General features: G+C 43.9%; 1 protein-coding gene across 4 annotated transcripts in view; it reads left to right on the top strand.

Moving 5' to 3' along the window:
- herc4 (HECT and RLD domain containing E3 ubiquitin protein ligase 4) overlaps positions 1 to 12,970 on the top strand; it is a 124,184-nt gene that overhangs the window by 22,254 nt on the left and 88,960 nt on the right. For all 4 annotated transcript variants that reach the window (XM_068002623.1, XM_068002624.1, XM_068002626.1 and 1 more), the window contains one exon: positions 6,585 to 6,744. In XM_068002623.1, coding sequence (XP_067858724.1) covers positions 6,585 to 6,744 — 160 coding nt within the window. The remainder of the gene's footprint in view (positions 1 to 6,584; positions 6,745 to 12,970) is intronic.

Genomic DNA, 12,970 nt, shown 5'->3' with positions numbered 1-12,970 from the left:
GTCTTCTACACCCATTGAACCTGGTGCTGCTCCTGATATGCTCTTCTGCACTCATTGAACCGGGTGCTGCTCCTGACATGCTCGTCTACACTCGTTGAACCTGGTGCTGCTCCTGACGTACTCTTCTACACTCCTCATAGAACCTGGTGCTGCTCCTGACTTACTCTTCTGCACTCCTCATTGAACCTGGTGCTGCTCCTGACATGCTCTTCTGCACTCCTCATTGAACCTGGTGCTGCTCCTGACATGCTCTTCTACAGTCATTGAACCTGGTGCTGCTCCTGACATGCTCTTCTGCACTCCTTATTGAACCAGGGTTGGTCATCTGGCATGATGGTGTTGGAGGAGTGAGGGATATGCAGGGCCAAGAGGTTACAGATAACGGAGCATCTTGCAAACAGTGACCATAAGAGTTTGACATTAAGTTTGAGAAAAAGGTTCACACTCTGACCAAACTTTTAAACTTAAGTAGGGCTGACTTTGAAGGAATGAGGCCTGGGCTGAGCTGTTAACAGGGAAACCCACAGTATAAAACTAAAGGAAGTGATATACACAAATGCCAAGAAAAGTGCTAATTTATAGGACTGGGAGTCAGAGAACAGCAAAAGGACAAAGAAAATATTAAGAGCTGCAAAAAGAGACTGTGAAAACAACTTGCAGGTAATAAATAAAGGCTAATAAGTTTTTATAAATATATTAAGATTAAGACTGCCTAAGGGAGATGTGGGCCCATTAAAGACAGACGCAGATTTATTAAATTAGTACTTTATATCTGTTTTCACAATAGAGGAAGATGATAAAATACCAGTGATAGAAGGGAAACTAAAAATAAATCAAAGGGAGGAACGTAATGTGTTCAATATTAGTTTTTTAAAAATAGTAATGGTGAAAATTATGGGACTTAAGATAAATAAATCTCGGGTATTAAAAGAAGTAGTTGAGGAAATTGTAGAAGCGTTAGTTACAATCTTTCAAAGCACTCTTAGACTGGAAAATTGATGTCACTCCATTATTTAAGGTGGGAGCAAGGAACCGGCTAACTACAGGCTTGTTAGTTTAACGTCAGTTATGGGGAAGCAACTAGAACCTGTCATTAGGGATCGAGTGACTGAGCACTTGAACAAATATGAGCTGATCAGAGAGAGCCAGCATGGCTTTAAGGGTTAGTCATGTCTGACTAATCGAGTTTAATTTTTATAAGGAGGTTACCAACAGGGTAGACGAGGGGGTATCTATGGATTAAAAGCAGAAAATGCTGGAAACACTCAGCAGGCCAGGCAACATCTGGGGAGAGAAACACCGAGTTAACGTTTCAGGTCAATGACCTTTCATCATAATCAGAAGACGTTTGAGATTAACAGCTTTTAAGCTACTACAGAGCTAGGACAGGGTGGGCAGGAAAGAACAGTGGGGAAGGCCTCTGATAGTGTGGAGGGCAGGAATGTTTAATTGATAAAAACAATGATGGTGCAAGGCAATATGTGGTCATAATGGGACAAGGAAAGAAACAAAAAGATGGGTCCAGTGGAGGTGTGAATGGTTTACAGCATGGGGAGGGAAGCATGGAAAATCTGGCAAAGAGGAGAAGGCTCCTGTGGCCCAGGAATGTGGCAGAGAAAAGTAGGTAGACCTCGGGGGTGTGGACCAGCCCAGTCCTTCTCCATGCCTAGTGGCTCTAGTGCAGTCTTCCTCCGTTGCCAGCACCTGCTGTCTGAGAATGGGAGTAATGGTTATGATCTAAACTTGTTAAACTTGATGTCAAGGCCAGATGCCTGTAAAGCGCCTAATAGAAAGATGAGGTTTTGTTCCTCAAGCTTGCGTTGAACTTCATTGGAACAGTGTTGGAGACCAAGGACAGAGGTCAGAGTGGGATGAAGGATTAAAATGGCAAGCAACCGAAAGTTCAGGTTCACGCTTGCGGACAGAGGAGAGGTGTTCAGCAAAGCAATCACCCAATCTGTGTTTGGTCTCCCCAATGTAGAGGAGACCACATCGTGAGCGTCGAATATAACATAAAGTTGGAAGTAGTGCAAGTAAATTGCTCTCACCTGGAAGGAATGTTTGGGACCCTGGATGGTGAGCAGAGAGGAGGTGAAAGGACAGGTGTTGTATCTCTTGCGCATTATATTTGCAGATGACACTAAATTAGGATGAATAGTAGGTAGTGCTGATGCATGCAGGAAGTTGCAAAAGGACGTAGACAAATTAAGTGAGTGGGCAAAAGTGGCGGATGGAGTTCAAGGTGGGCAAGTGTGAGGTCATCCAATTTGGACCCAAGAAAGACACGAGTGTTTTCCAAATGGTTAGAAACTGTAGAGGAGCAAGGAAATTTGAAGTCCAAGTATGTAAATCATTTAATGCTAGTAGACAGGTAGAAAAAACCATGAAAAAGTCTAATGGAATGTTGGCCTTTATTTCAAGGGAGCTGGAATACAAAGGGGAGAAAGTTATGCTTCAGTTGTATACAGCCTTGGTCAGACCGCATCTGGAGCACTGCGTTCCGTTTTGGGCATCACACCTCAGGAAAAATATATTGGCCTTGGAGGGGGTGTAGCACAGATTCACCAGAATAATACTGGGGCTTAGAGGATTAAATTATGAGGACAGGTTGCATGAACTTGGCCTTGAGTATAGAAGATTAACGGGATGGGGTTGATAGAGAAAATATTTCCTCTGATGGGGGAATCAAGAATGAGGGGACATAATCTTAAAATTAGAGCTAGGCCATTTAGGATGGAAATTGGCCATTGGCCCCCTCCCATTTCTCATCTACATGCTGCACTCGGTAACATCATCCAAAAACACAATGTCAGATTCCACATTTACCTCACCACCACCTCTCTCGACCCCTTCAGTGCCTATGATTTGTCACGCTGTGTATCCGACATCCAGTGTGAGCAGAAATTTCCTCCAGTTAAATATTAGGAAGACCGAAGCCATTGTCTCCAGTCCCCGCCACAATCTCCGTTTCCTAGCCACCGATTCCATTCCATTCCCTTCCCCGGCCACTGTCTGAGGCTGAACCAGACTGTTTGCAGCCTCTGCGTCCTATTTGACCCTGAGCTAAGCTTCCGACCCCACATCCTCTCCACCAAGACCACCTCCGTATTATTGCTCGTCTCAGCCCCTGCCTCAGCTTATTTTTGTTGCCGAGTGGCAGTATGTAGATGAGAAATAGGAGGGGGCCAATGGCCAATTTCCATCCTAAATGGCCTAGCTCTAATTTTAAGATTATGTCCCCATATTCTTGATTTTCCCCACCAGAGGAAATACTTTCTCTCTCAACCCCATCAAATCCTTACCTCCAAACTCGACTACCACAGTGCTCTCCTTGCCGACCTTCCATCTTCCACTCTCCCTAAACTAGAGCTCATCCAAAACTCTGCTGCCCGTATCCTAACTTGCACCAAGTCCCGTTCTTCCATCATCCCTGAGCTCGCTGACCTACATTGGCTTCCAGTCCAGCAACGCTTCAAATGTAAAATTCTCATCCTCGTGTTCAAATCCCTCCATAGCCTCACCCCTCCCTATCTGGAACCTCCTACAGCTCTCCTGCGTTCCTCCTATTCTGTCCCCTTATGCATCCCCGATTTCCTTCGCTCCGCATTGGCGGCCGTGCCTTCGGCTGTCTAGGCCCTAAACTCTGAAATTCTCTCCCAAAACATCTCTGCCTCTCTCTCCTCCTTTAAGACGTTCCTTAAAACCTACTTCTTTGCCCAAACATTTGGTCACCTGTCCTAATATTTCCTTACATGGTTCCGTGTCAAATTTTGCCTGAAAACGCCTCTGTAAAGCGTCTTGGAACATTTTACTACATTAGAGGTGCTTTATATAAATGCAAGTTATTGTGGAAATCAGGAAGCACTTTTTCACAAAGGGTAGTAGAAATCTGGAATTCTCTTCCCCCAAAAGGCTGTGGATACTGGGATATTTTTGAAGCTTTCAAGACTGAAATAGATAGATCTTTGTTAGCTAAGGGCATCAAGGGATTATGGAGCTAAGGCGGGTAAATTGAGATAAGGCACAGATCAGCTATGATCTAATTGAATGGTGGAGCCTGTTCCTACAGATTGTGATGGTGTACAATTCTGCTGCTGATGGCCCACAGCTCCTCATGGATGCCCAGTTTTGAGCAACCAGATCTATCCCAAAGGTAAAAAGCCAGTTGCTCCAGAATGTTTTTTGACAGAGAAGGCGATACAACTCTCAAACTACACTGTTTTTCCCATTTACCCATATTGCAAAGAAGTGAGTTTTTTTTTTAAAAGTTAAATATAGTAGTAGATCCATTTTATATTTTGCAAATTGAAAGAAGTAAAATGTTATCAAAATCACAGGTATGAACAGCTTAATCAAATTGATAGCAAAAAATATCAAATCCATAGCAAAAAAATACTTACCATTCATTGAGATTTTTCTGTAACATTAGCTGGTGGTATCAGTTGGTCAATAGAAATATGTAAAGAGTCTTACAACACCAGGTTATAGTCCAACAGTTTTATTTGAAATCACAAGCTTTCGGAGGCTTCCTCCTTCATCAGTTGAGTGTAGGATTCCATAAAGGTATAGCATATATAGTCAGAGAACAATGCCTGGTGATTACAGATAATCTTTCCAACTGCCTGTTATCAAAGCAATCAAAGGACTTGAATGGTGTTCAGACAGGGAAACATTACATACAAGACTACCGAATACACAAACGGTCACAACACAAAGACAGAGAGAAAGAGAGAGACACACACCCGAAAGGCGGAGAGAGATAGAATGACCAGTTGTATTAAAAACAGATAACTTTTTTTTCGCTGGTGGGGTTACATGTAGCGTGACATGAACCCAAGATCCCGGTTGAGGCCATCCTCATGGGTGCGGAACTTGGCTATCAATTTCTGCTCGACGATTTTGCGTTGTCATGTGTCTCGAAGACCGCCTTGGAGAACGCTTACCCGAAGATCGGAGGCTGAATGTCCTTGACTGCTGAAGTGTTCCCCAACTGGGAGGGAACCCTCCTGTCTGGCGACTGTTGTGCGGTGTCCGTTCATCCGTTGTCGCAGTGTCTGCGTGGTCTCGCCGATGTACCATGCTCCGGGGCGACGAAGGGTACTCTGTTGTTTGCGTCCCATGTTTGTCTTCTGAGGAGGTCTATGCAATTTTTCGCTGTGGCCCGTCGGAACTGTCGATCGACGAGTCGAGCGTCATATCCCGTTTTTATGAGGGCGTCTTTCAGCGTCTGTAGGTGTCCAGTAATTCGTCGTCCAGTACTTCCCCGGAGCAGAGAAACTACGCCATGTTCTTCGCAGCCTTCAACATGCCATCGATGACGACGAACACCTCGCTAAGGCCATCCCCACGCCTCCACTACTCTCCTTCAAACAGCCACCTAACCTCAAACAGACCATCGCTCGCAGCAAGTTACCCAGCTTTCAGGAGAACAGCGTCCACAACACCACACAACCCTGCCACAGCAACCTCTGCAAGACATGCCAGATCATCGACACAGATACCACCATCACACGAGAGGACACCACCCACCAGGTACATGGTTCATACTCCTGCGACTCGGCCAACGTTGTCTACCTCATATGTTGCAGGAAAGGATGCCCCGGAGCACGGTACATTGGCGAGACCATGCAGACACTGCGACAACGGATGAACGGACACCGCGCAACAGTCGCCAGACAGGAGGGTTCCCTCCCAGTCGGGGAACACTTCAGCAGTCAAGGACGTTCAGCCTCCAATCTTCGGGTAAGCGTTCTCCAAGGCGGCCTTCGAGACACACGACAACGCAAAATCGTCGAGCAGAAATTGATAGCCAAGTTCCGCACCCATGAGGACGGCTTCAACCGGGATCTTGGGTTCATGTCACGCTACATGTAACCCCACCAGCGGAAAAAAAAGTTATCTGTTTTTAATACAACTGGTCATTCTATCTCTCTGCCTTTCGGGTGTGTGTCTCTCTCTCTCTCTCTCCTCTCTCTCTCTCCTCTCTCTCTCTCTCTCTCTCTCTCTCTCTCTCTCTCTCTCTCTCTCTCTCTCTCTCTGTCTTTGTGTTGTGACCGTTTGTGTATTCAGTAGTCTTGTATGTAATGTTTCCCTGTCTGAACACCATTCAAGTCCTTTGATTGCTTTGATAACAGGCAGTTGGAAAGATTATCTGTAATCACCAGGCATTGTTCTCTGACTATATATGCTATACCTTTATGGAATCCTACACTCACCTGACGAAGGAGGAAGCCTCCGAAAGCTTGTGATTTCAAATAAAACTGTTGGACTATAACCTGGTGTTGTAAGACTCCTTACATTTGTCCACCCCAGTCCATCACTGGCATCTCCACATCATCAATAGAAATATCCTGTAAATTTGGCTATAAATTATCATTGTATAGGCCAGGAAGGTAACTTCAATACCACCCAGAGCAGACCTTTGTATAAATCTTGGGTGATCAATCCTGTTTAGCTGTTTGTCAGAATCTGAACTGAATGGAATCCCTTTGGTATGCAATAATTTGTAGTACGGGGTGTTTTGATTCAAAGTACATTAGAAAGCAATCAAGCTAACCTACCTTTTGTTTTATTTTGGTGTATAGAGCAAGTTGGCGCTCTGGATGCTCAGAATATCACTGCTGTTTCATGTGGAGAGATGCATACACTTGCTCTAAATGATAAGGGCCAAGTGTTTGCTTGGGGCCTTGCCATAGATGGTCAGTTGGGTTTGGCTAGCACAGAAGAAAGTGTCAAAGTTCCCAGGTAAGCAGTCTGTTGCAGTTCCATTTGTTTTAGATTTTTTTTATTTAAACATAATATATTGTGCATAGTAAAGGGACAGTTTGAATTAATGTACTAACTACATAGCTTTCTTAAGTGGTACAGATTAAAGTTTTTCTTATAAAAGTAAGCAATTTTCAAAGTAACCACTTGGTGTAATGTTTTGTATCTGCTTGCTCCCATCTGCACAACTTACTGTGCCACCTAACTTAGTGTCATCAGCAAACTTGGATATACAACTCTATTCCTTCATCCAAGTCATTGATATATGGTGCAAAACTGAGGCTCCAGTACAGATCCCGAGGGGACACCACTGGTTTCACATCCCACCAATCAAAGTACATTTCCTTTATCCCTACTCTCTGTCTCCTACCTCCCAACCAATTACCAACCCATGTCACTAGGTTGCCTCCAATTCCATGCGCTTTTATTGATAATCTCTTGTGCTGAACCTTGTCAAATGCCTTCTAGAAGTCTATACAGATAACATCTGTAGGCGCTCCCCTATCCACCGTGCTAGTGACCTCCTTAATAAATTCAACTAGGTTAGTCAGACATGACCCACCCTTCACAAATCCATGCTGACTCTTTGATCAGCTCAATTTCTTCAAATGCTCAGTCACCCTGTCCATGATAAATTCCAGTATCTTCCCCACAGCTGACGTTAAACTGACAGGTCTGTAGTTTCCTGGTTTCTCCCTCCTTTCTTAAATAATAAAATGACATTTGCAATTTTCCAATTCAAAGGCACAATTCCCAATTCTAGAGAGCTTTAGAAATTATCACCTGTTTCTTTAAATACCCTGGGGTGGAACCTGTCAGGTCGTGGAGATTTGTTTATCTTAAGTCCCATTATTTTCTCCATTACCATTCTGCCATTTCGTTCTTATCCATTATAGTATCACCTGCATTTCTCTTTAATGGCCCCACATTCCCCCAACCATTTTCTCTTAATTATAAAAACTTTTACTGTTAACTTTGATAACTCTTGCAAGTTTTTTTCATACTCACTTGTTGCACCTCATTACTTTATTTGTACCCCATTGTTTTTTTTTTATAGCTGCCAGTCTGCTGGATTTCTACTTTTTTCCTTACATTTCAGTAAGCCTTTTCTATTAGCTTGATATTGTCTCTTACCTTATTTGTTAACCATGATTGCTTAACTGCACAAGTGGAGGTTTTGCTTTTTAGGCGTATGTACTGGTTTTGTATTGTACCAATAACTTCTTTGAATACTTCCCATTGTTTGTCTGTAGGTTTACCCATTAACAGCTCAGCCCAGTTTACTGTGGTCAATTTATTCCTCATTCCTTCAAAGTTTGTTTTATAAAATATCAAATTGAATCATATGGTCATTGTTCGCAAGATGTTTCTTTATAGTCAGATTGTTAACTAATTCTGGTTTGTTACTCATCGCTAAACCTAGTATGGCCTCATCGCTTGTCATTTCTAAAGCATATCCAGAAAACTGTCCTGAATACATTCTGGAAATTCATTGCCTTTACTTCTTGAGTTATTCAGGTTCTCCGAGTCTACATGAAAATTAAAATCTCCCAATATAACAAAATTGTTTTTCTGCTACATTATCCCCCCCCCCCCCCCCCTGACTACATCACTACTGTCACCAGGTCTATAGACAATTCTCAAGAGTCTTGCTTCCTTTACTGTTTCTTGGTTCTGTGCAGCAGGTGATCAAGAAGGCCAACGGAATGTTGGCTTTTATTGCTAGGGGGATAGAATATAAAAACAGGGAGGTATTGCTGCAGTTGTATCGGGTATTGGTGAGACCGCACCTGGAATACTGCATACAGTTTTCGTGTCCATACTTAGGAAAAGACATACTTGCTCTCGAGGCAGTACAAAGAAGGTTCACTCGGTTAATCCCGGGGATGAGGGGGCAGACATATGAGGAGAGGTTGAGTAGATTGGGACTCTACTCATTGGAATTCAGAAGAATGAGAGGCGATCTTATTGAAACATATAAGATTGTGAAGGGGCTTGATCGGGTGGATGCGGTAAGGATGTTCCCAAGGATGGGTGAAACTAGAACTAGGGGGCATAATCTTAGAATAAGGGGCTGCTCTTTCAAAACTGAGATGAGGAGAAACTTCTTCACTCAGAGGGTAGTAGGTCTGTGGAATTTGCTGCCCCAGGAAGCTGTGGAAGCTACATCATTAAATAAATTTAAAACAGAAATAGACAGTTTCCTAGAAGTAAAGGGAATTAGGGATTACGGGGAGCGGGCAGGAAATTGAATACGAATTTAGATTTGAGGTTAGGATCAGATCAGCCATGATCTTATTGAATGGCAGAGCAGGCTCGAGGGGCCGATTGGCCTACTCCTGCTCCTATTTCTTATGTTCTTATATACTGTTTCCAGTGCCTGTTCACCCTTACTGAAGTCCTTTCTTTCCACTGCTGCAATTGTCTTTTCATTATTGCTACTCTTCCTTTCCCAATTTCCCTGTCCTTTCTAAAGATCCTATAGCTTGGAATATTTAGCTGTCAATCAGCTGTCATACCCAGCATGTAGCCAGGTCTCAGTAATGACTACTACATCATATCCTTTAAGCTGAATTTGTTCTTTTAACTCATTTGTTTTATTTTTTATGCTACGTGCACAGTGTTCAGTTCCATTCGCAACCCCTCAGATAATGAAGCAGTCTGTGCCCGCATGCAGCAGGACCTAGACAACATCCAGGCTTGGGCTGATAAATGGCAAGTAACGTTCGTGCCAGGCAATGACCGTCTCTAACAAGAGAGCGTCTGACCACCTCCCCTTGACATTCAACGGCATTACCATCACCGAATCCCCCACCATCAATATCCTGGGGGTCACCATTGACCAGAAACTTAACTGGACCAGCTACAAGAGCAGATCAGAGACTGGATATTCTGCAGTGAGTGACTCACCTCCTGACTCCCCAAAGTCTTTCCACCATCTACAAGGCACAAATCAGGAGCAGGATGGAATACTCTCCACTTGCCTGGATGAGTGCAGCTCAACACAAGAAGCTTGACACCATCCAGGACAAAGCAGCCCGCTTGATTGGCACCCCATCCACCACCCGAAACATTCACTCCCTTCACCACCGGCGCACCTTGGCTGCAGCGTGTACCATCCACAGGATGCACTGCAGCAACTCGCCAATGCTTCTTCAACAGCACCTCCCAAACCCACGATCTCTACCACCTAGAAGGGCAAGGCAGCAGGCACATGAGAACAACAACACCTGCACGTTCCCCTCCAAGTCACACACCATCCCAACTTAGAAATATATTGCCGTTCCTTCATCGTCGCTGGGTCAAAATCCCGGAACTCCCTACCTAACAGCACTGTGGGAGAACCTTCACCATAAGGACTGCAGTGGCTCATCACCACCTTCTCGGGCAATTAGGAATGGGCAATAAATGCTGGCCTTGCCAGCGACGCCCACATCCCATGAACGAATTTTTTAAAAAACTCTTGTAGAATGGTTACAGCACTGAAGGAGGCCATTCGGCCCATCAAGCCTGTGCCGGTTCTTTGTAAGAGCAATCCAGTTAGTCCCATTCTCTTGCTCTTTCCCCTGTCGCAACGCATTCCAGATCATAACTACTCACTGCATAAAAAAGCTTTTCCTCATTTCACCTTTGGTTCTTTTGCCAATCACCTTAAATCTGTGACCTCTGGTTCTCGACCCTTCTGCCAATTGAAAGAGTTTCTCTTTATTTACTTTATCTAAGCCCTTTGTGATTTTGAACATTTCTATCAGATCTTCTCTCAACCTTCTCTGCTCTAAAGAGAACAACCCCAGCTTCTCCAGCCCATCCACATAATTGAAGTCCCTCATCCCTGGAATCATTCTAGTAAACCTTTTCTGCACCCTCTCTAAGGCCTTCACATCCTTCCTGAAGTGCGGTGCCCAGAATTGGACACAATACTCCAGTTGTGGCCAAACCAGTGTTTTATAAAGGTTCAATATAACCTCCTTGCTTTTATATTCTATGCCTCTATTTGTAAAGCCCAGGACCCGTATGCTTTTTTTTTAACCGCTGTCTCAACCTGTCCTGCCACCTTCAAAGATTTGTGCACATATACCCCCAGGTCTCTCCGTTCCTGTCCCCCTTTAGAATTGTACCATTTAGTTTATATTGCCTCTCCTCATTCTTCCTGCCAAAATGTATTATTTCGCACATTTCTGCATTTAGATTTCATCTGCCATGTGTCAGCCCATTCCACCAGCCTGTCTATTCCTCTTGAAGTATACCACTATCCTCCCCTCTGTTTACTACACTTCCAAGTTTTGTGTCATTTGCAAATTTTGAAATTGTGCCTTGTACACCCAAGTCCAAGTCATTAATATATATCAAAAAAAGCAGTGGTCCTAGTACCGACCCCTGGGGAGCACCACTGTATACCTTCCTCCAGTCTGTTCATCGCTACTCTGTTTAAGGAACATAAGAAATAGGAGCAGGAGTAGGCCAAACGGCCCCACGAACCTGCTCCACCATTCAATAAGATCATGGCTAATCTTCGACCTCAGCTCCACTCTCCCGCCTGATCCCTATATCCCCTTAGAGTCCAAAAATCTATTGATCTCAGCCTTGAATATACTCAACGACTGAGCATGCATAGCTGTCTGGGGTAGAGAATTCCAAATATTCACAACCCTCTGAGAAAAGAAATTCCTCCTCATCTCAGTCCTAAATGTCCAATCCCATATCCTGCAACTAGACTCTCCAGCTGGGGGGAACATCCTTTCAGCATCTACGCTGTTAAGCCCTCTTAGACGCTTATATGTTTCAATGAGATCACCTCTCATTCTTCTAAACTCCAGAGAGTATAGGCCCATTCTCAATCTTTCCTCATAGGACAACCCTCTCATTACAGGAATCAATCTAGCGAACCTTTATTGCACCGCCTCTAAGACAAGTATATCCTTTCTTAAGTAAGGAGACCAAAACTGCGCACACTACTCCAGGTGTAGTCTCACCAAAGCAGCAAGACTTCCTTACTCTTGTGCTCTAACCCCCTTGCAATAAAGGCAGGCGTACCATTTGCCTCCCTAATTGCTTGCTGTACCTGCATTGTTTCCTGAGTTAGTCAATTTTGTATCCATGCTGCCACTGCCCTTTTTATTCCATGGGCTTCAATTTTATTGACAAGCCTGTTATGTGGCATTTTATCAAATGTCTTTTGAAAGTCCATATACACATTAACCGCATTGCCCTCATCAACCCTCTCCGTTACCTCATCAAAAAACTCAATCAAGTTAGTTGAACACGATTTGCCTTTAACAAATCCGTGCTGGCTTTCCTTTATTAATCCACACTTGTCTAAGTGACTGTTAATTTTGTCCCGGATTATTGTTTCTAAAAGCTTCCCCACCACAGAGGTTAAACTGATTGGCCTGTTACTGTTGGGTTTATCCTTACACCCTTTTTTGAACAAGGTTGTAACATTTTCAATTCTCCAGTCCTCTGGCACCACCGTCGTATTTAAGGAGGATTGGAAGATTATGGCCAGCACCTCTGCAATTTTTGCCCTTATTTCCCTCAGCAACCTAGGATGTATCCCATCCGGACCGGGTGACTTATCTACTTTAAGTACAGCCAACCTTTCTAGTACCTCCTCTTTATCAATTTTTAGCCCATCCAGTATCTCAACTGCCACCTCTTTTACTGTGACTTTGGCAGCATCTTCTTTTGGCATAGACAGATGCAAAAAACTCATTTAGTACCTCAGCCATGCCCAATGACTCCATGCGTAGATCTCCTTTTTGGTCGCTAATCGGCCACACCCCTCCTCTTACTACCTGTTTACGATTTACATACCTAGAGAAGACTTTTGAAGTTGCATTTATGTTGGCTGCATGTCTGTTCTCATTCTCTCTCTTTGCCCCTCTTATTTCCTTTTTCACTTCTCTGTACTTTGTATATTCAGCCTGGTTCTCACTTGTATTATCAACCTGACATCTGCCATACGCCGCCTTTTTTCTGCTTCATCTTACTCTCTATCTCTTTTGTCATCCAGGGAGCTCTGACTTTGTTTGCCCTACCTTTTCCCTCTCGTGGGAATGTATCTAGACTGTACCCAAACCCGCTCCTCTTTAAAGGCTGCTCGTTGTTCGATTACAGTTTTGTCTGCCAACCTTTGATACCAATTTACCCGGACCAGATCCGTTCTCATCCCACTGAAATTGGCCCTCCTCCAATTAAGTATTTA

This window comes from Heptranchias perlo, chromosome 21, assembly GCF_035084215.1.
Source record: "Heptranchias perlo isolate sHepPer1 chromosome 21, sHepPer1.hap1, whole genome shotgun sequence".
Lineage (NCBI taxonomy): Eukaryota > Metazoa > Chordata > Chondrichthyes > Hexanchiformes > Hexanchidae > Heptranchias > Heptranchias perlo.
The sequence above is the reverse complement of the archived record's forward strand: the minus strand, read 5'-3'. Positions and strand labels throughout refer to the sequence as shown.